General features: G+C 41.2%; 1 protein-coding gene across 1 annotated transcript in view; it reads right to left on the bottom strand.

The window, feature by feature from the left end:
• Window positions 1-903: 903 nt before the first annotated feature.
• The window catches only part of WDFY4 (WDFY family member 4), a 133,874-nt gene continuing 128,777 nt past the window's right edge, over window positions 904-6,000 (bottom strand). The window contains exons 59-62 of the mRNA XM_084290014.1: window positions 5,233-5,415; window positions 4,502-4,589; window positions 2,080-2,191; window positions 904-998 (exon numbers count right to left, since the gene is read on the bottom strand). Of these exons, the coding sequence (XP_084146140.1) occupies window positions 932-998; window positions 2,080-2,191; window positions 4,502-4,589; window positions 5,233-5,415 (450 nt within the window). The 3' untranslated portion in view covers window positions 904-931. The remainder of the gene's footprint in view (window positions 999-2,079; window positions 2,192-4,501; window positions 4,590-5,232; window positions 5,416-6,000) is intronic.

Raw genomic sequence — 6,000 nt, 5'->3', positions numbered from 1 at the left:
AGAGAGACCTTGATTTTTCACACTTTCTTCATTTCAGCTAGAGACATAAATGGCATTTAAATGTATTAGATTATGGCCTCAACCTTCTTATACTACAAATACCCACTTCTATAATGCAGAGTCATTATGAAGGTAAATCCTGATGTATGTTGCTGATATTCCAGATGGCATCATGACAGGAAAGAAGGTAGAAATGGAAGTGAAAGAAAGAATACATTGAACAGCTGTGTCAGATCACTGTGGGGAAACAAACAAACAAACAAACAAACAAACAAAAAACACAGTAAATCAGATTAGGAAGCTAAAGACTATGCTGTAACATGCTTACAGCTGAGCTGGATGAAGGCACTGCTATCAATATGGCATCTAGGAGTTCTTACCTTCACTTTGCAAAAAAACAGGTTTTCTGAAGGGATGCATACATTTTTCAGGGAACGAGGAATAGCAGGAACAGAGATACTAACATACTTGTGTGTTGGTAAGAACAAAGATTCTGCTATGAACACAGTTAACATCAGTTTGAAGCCTCAGTGTGTTTTGACCTCATAGTATTAAAATTAGTATATATTCATTTTATTAAGCTACATTGCTCTTTCACAGAAATCTAGACTGCTTTATTTGATAGCAATTATTTGTGAGATACAAAGAATTATGCAAAATACAGTATTTAAAATAACATTTTAAATACAGAAGTTTTACCACGTCAAATACTGTGAATTCTCATTGTCTATGTGTATGTCTGTCAGTGTCTTTCCTACACCTTTGGAGTCCAGTCTTTGATTTCAATCAGAGCTGACTGTGTGGTCATTCCAACAATTCCATTGAGATTCAGTCCCCAGTAATTATCTTCTGACTTCAACTCTTTCATGCTCTGATGGGCACTTTTCTCTCCATCCAAAAGGCTGAAAACATGAGTCCTGACTATTTCTTCCTACCCATCCACAGACCAACAGCAGATTCTTCCCCAGTCATCGCCAACTAGGAGCTTGGAGGAATTTCTTGAGAAAGAAAAATATTTAAGAATGAGATGCAAATAGGATCAAGACTTTCTCCTGTATATGCAGCAATTAGGAGGATGCAACATTCAAGGGAGCAGATTAACCTCTAACATTAAGTTTGAAGAACAATGGTCTAGACTATACAAAAGACTGAACTTAGAAACAGATCCAAACTGTCCTGTATTTCAAGGGGTTAGCTGCGGATAATCTTGCCAAATCAGGAGCTTTTACCCTCCTCTGATCCTGAAAATCTGTGAATGTTAATAAATTTGGTGGCCAGCATCAGAATTCAGGCTTGTCAGCACATAATCTAATGGCTTCAGCCATTGAAATCTCTGCTGCACATGGTGTCATCAACACTGATCAAACTAACCACCCCCCCCCCCCCCCCTCCACCCTCCCCAAAAACTTATCCACTTTCCATGCATATAAGTATCACACTGAGTGCTCTAAATCTCAGCACAGACAGTATAGGAATCATTTTAGCAACTATCAAAATGCCAGCACTTCTAGAGAGAAAGGCAGCAGCTGTTTTACAGTACATTGCAACATCGTGGGATAGAAGATAGCAACAAATATTACAGCCAGATGACACTGTGGGAGGGGGATTGAGTAAACTAAAATATTGCTGGCTGTGCAAACTGAGTTCAGTTCAACAAAGTTGTCCATTAGCCAAAAACTTCCAGTTTATATTTCATTAAGGACATAGCATCCCCAGAAACTCCTAGGACACTGTTTCTTCTATGATGCAAAGACAGTGCAGCAGCTATTGATCTATACAGCTATTCCACCCGAAAGCTGCAATTTCTTCAGGGCTGTTTCTTCTCAGACCACTGAGTATCCCAACACCCTTCACTTAATACCATCAGCCAGGCCAGCTCCCAGAATGACTGCATTTGACCAAGATTAAACAAACAAACAAACAACACACATGCATACAAAAAAAACCACACAGACAAAAACCAGCAGAAATACAAACTTTAAAATAACCTGAGGATTTAGGACAGATCAGTGGAGACACTGAGGCTCATGCGGTGCCCTCTGCCGGGCATATGCTACAATGCAAAGGACAGGACCGTACCTGGACATGGCAAGTGCTGTCACTGCTGGGCTGTTCTTACTTGGTTTTCCAGTCAAGGCAAGGCTGGAATTCAGTTCCCGACAGAGAACAAGATGTTTTCCACTCTTGTTACCTGTTGTGTGGTTTAAAAATAAATATTTAGAATGTGTCTGGGGGGCAGCATGGAAGGGATTGTTATTATTTACGGTCAGCAAGTTGTTAAGTTGAGAACAAATATATTTAATCTCAGCCTGTGCTGTTGCAAAATAGGCCCATCCCAATTTAATTTGTGGCTATGATAGTTACATGTGCTGACGTGCAGCTGTATCAATTGTGTGCTAAATTGGATTTGTGTATTATTGCTTTCTAAATTGCATGCCTAGTTCAGCAAAATTGTTCATCAGTTTTCACTGGCTCTGTGCTTAATAAGATGCCCCACAATACCTTGCTGCCAGGATATAATACAGCCCATAATTGCCTAGTAAAAAGAAATTACATAAAGCCCTGGTATTATCAACTTATCTAAATCTGCTCATAACAGAACCAATAATTAAATGCTGAGAACATTTCACATACACACATACATACACACTCACACACACCTAACAAAATAATTCGATCATAGTTACTTTGGTCTTCTTAATGACTTGTGTTTTGTATTAATTTTATTTTCTTTAACATATAGAATGGCATGTGGGAATATTTGGCCATTTAAAGTAATTCTGAAATCATTTGAACACTTTGAGGGAGCATATCACTGCTCTGATCACACTCCTCAACTCTACTAAAGAACACTGTTGCTGTATGCATCTGAGAACAGGCTTTCTTACACTTGTATGAGAACAAGTACACTATACCCATCAACAGATGTCAATGCATGTCTCTTAAAAAGGCACAAACTGGAGTATTCTGCTCTGTTCCCATGGGCAGCTTTTAAGTCCTTGTTTAGAATACTGTTTAAGAAGATCTGATTTTTTAAAAATAGCCAAGGTCTCAGTCTGCTCGAAGACAATTGCTATGCAATTGTACCTGAGTAAAAGAGACATGGAAGTATCTGCCACAGGAAGTTAAGGACCACATTCTATGAAATTCTTAAAATGAACTAGATACTTCTAAATGTAAGAAGAATCTGCAAAGTGACTACTGAGTGCTACAAATATTCTGGAAGGAATGTTAAATCTCATGTTTTGACTTGCAGCAATCTCTGGTTAGAGACCACAATGAAACCAAATATACAGCTACCGAGCCAGACTGCCTCACATCTAGCATCTCTGGTGTTCTTGCTCCCTTCCCAAGAAGCATCTGGCTCTAGCTACTCTCAGAAACATGACAAAAGGTAGGATGGGCATGTGGTTTGGCATTTCCAATATGACTTTGTACATATAAATATATTCACATAGCAATCTAAGTAACGTAGATGCCAAGTTGCCAAGTTCCATGAAGAGCACTTCTGAAGATCTCAGTGGTAATGCCCAATTACCGTATAATATCTTTTTATGCAGATGTTACATCTACAACTCTATCTTTATGCAAATTGTGTGCCTAAAATTGAAGCAATAGAGAATGCCTAATGAGAATCACAGCAAATAAGTGGTGTAAATTATACATACTAACAACACAATTCCTTCCTTTTATAAAACGTGCTGTGAACAGAAGCAAGCTGTGCTATTAGAACATGCCTTTAAAGCTCCCTGGCAGGTTTCAGCTCCTGTATTTGTTAGAACAGTAGTGAGCTTGAGTTGTTTTTAATACCAGTCAGCACTGTAGCCCCATCGTCTTGTTAATCCTGGCTGCTCTGCAAGAACTCCAGGGCATCAGCTTCAGCTTGGCATAGCCTTGGAAATATAGCACCATGCAATAAGGCCTACTGCTGGACTCCCACAAGTCTGGAGAACCTCCAACCTCGTTTAAGACAACAAAGAGAACAAACTTCCCTGTTTCATCCCAGGACAGAACGTGGCACTGCCCACTCTGACATCCAAGGACACTTTAGTACAGACCATCAGTAGATGCGTGAAAGGAATGCGCTTTCTGGAGTTCCTTAGTTTCATATGTAGAAATGTGGTTATAGAATCACAAATGGTTTGGATTGGAAGGGACATTAAAGATCATCTAATTCCAACACACCTGCTGTGGGCAAGGACACCTTCAGACCAGGTTGCTCAAAGCCCCTATCAAGCTGTCAAGCTTGACAAAACGTATAAAGAACCTTCCAGCTTCATCCAGACAGGATTTACCCAAAAGACTGGTAGCTGAGCACTGTTCTGTCTCCCTAACATAGGACAGTGGCTACCCACTACCACTGCTGGTTACAGTACCACCACACCAGTTCCCAAACCATCTCCCATTCACACCACTGTGCTCCCACATCCTTTTCCTCCTCACAACAGAACCAGGTCTGCAACAGTCCCAATTCAGTTCACAGTCCACCCTGGAGTCATACCTATGCTGTTTGCCTCTTCCATGGCGCCTCTCTGTGAGCTCAGTCCATCAGCTTGGCCTGGGCTGTCAGTGTATTCAGTCTTCCACAGCTGTGTCAGTGAGGGAAAAAGGAGAATAACATGCATTATAACAACACAATGACATGAGATGTGGATGTCTGCTTCCCAGCAAGGGCTGAAAATTGGATTTTGATCATCAGAGCAGGGCTTGGCAGTGTTCTCTCTCCCTCTGCCACTATGCTGCAGGGTGTCACACTGAAGAAACGTATGCATGTAGCTAGCAAGGTTGCAGGTTTGTTGTGCTAGCCAGGATCCCAGTTACCCAGGGAGCTCTTCCACCAGACAGGAGGTGGAACCAGCAGCAAACTTCTGCTCTTGAGAAGGTATGATTTAATGAACTAAGCTGTGAACCAACTCTCAGAAGCTATGGATCCTGCAGAGGTCTGTGGTATTGATCCATGTAAAAGTGAACCTAAGGTATTTCCTCACCACCTCAGTGTCTCCATTTATAAAACAAAGGCAACACATAACAAATTCTTTAAGCAATGTGCTGCCATCCACTAACAAGTGCTGCAGAAGAGCCAGGTACTAAGTTCTCCCCCAAGGAACTGTTTCTCCCAGGAACTCCCAAACACAGGCTTTTAGCAGCTCTGCCCCACCATTCAGGATGCAAAATTCTGCCTCCGGTCTACACTAAATTAGGATGTTTCTTTTCTCTTCCCTGTCCACCTACCCTCACTACTCCATCTGTGCTTCCTGTGATGACGATGCTGCGTGTGTCCCAATCCATCACTTCAGCAAAACAGCAACAAGTAACACGGCTTTCAGGGCTGCAGGTGGTGTTAATGCTTACAAGAGGCTGGCCATTGACTGTCCACAAATATAGGTAGGATCCAGCACAAGAGGCAATATCACCCTGTAACAAAGCAAGAGGCAATGTTTCAAGATCCTACACACTCATCCTCCTCACAGGAGGGCAGAGATAATGGATGTAGATGGAGCCAAATCAGCAGTAAACTTCTGGTTCAAACTGTGGAGGCATTCATGTATTCTGCAGAAAGTATTTACTGAATTGCACTAGAAAAACAGATACCATTCATAAAGTAAAAGAAAATGATGTTATTTTAAATGACACTTCCCATTGCAAAATACTTCAAGGCTACAAAGATCAGCAGAACATCATGCCTTCATGTCCACCTGCCCCCTCCTGTAGTCTGTCTTGTTCTAAATTGTTTAATTACTTAACATATTTTGTTCTAAGTGTCCCAGCACCTCTTCACACCTCCTTGGAAACAGGCACACCTCAACACTTGTTTTTCAGTTCTGTTCTAGTTGTGTTCTGCCAAAACTACCTTGATTCACTGGTGCAAAAGAATGTGGAGACAGGACAGATACAGTTAGCCTGCTGCATTGTCAAAAAATGGGTAAGGAAACATCTGGATTCACATGAACCAGAAATGCAGCCTTGACATCCATTTCCTGTAACTGAGCAGGGGGAGAC

This window comes from Netta rufina (genome assembly GCF_964035555.1).
Source record: "Netta rufina genome assembly, chromosome: 7".
Classification (NCBI taxonomy): Eukaryota; Metazoa; Chordata; class Aves; order Anseriformes; family Anatidae; genus Netta; species Netta rufina.
Note: the sequence above shows the minus strand (reverse complement) of the source record. Positions and strands in the feature narration are given on the sequence as shown.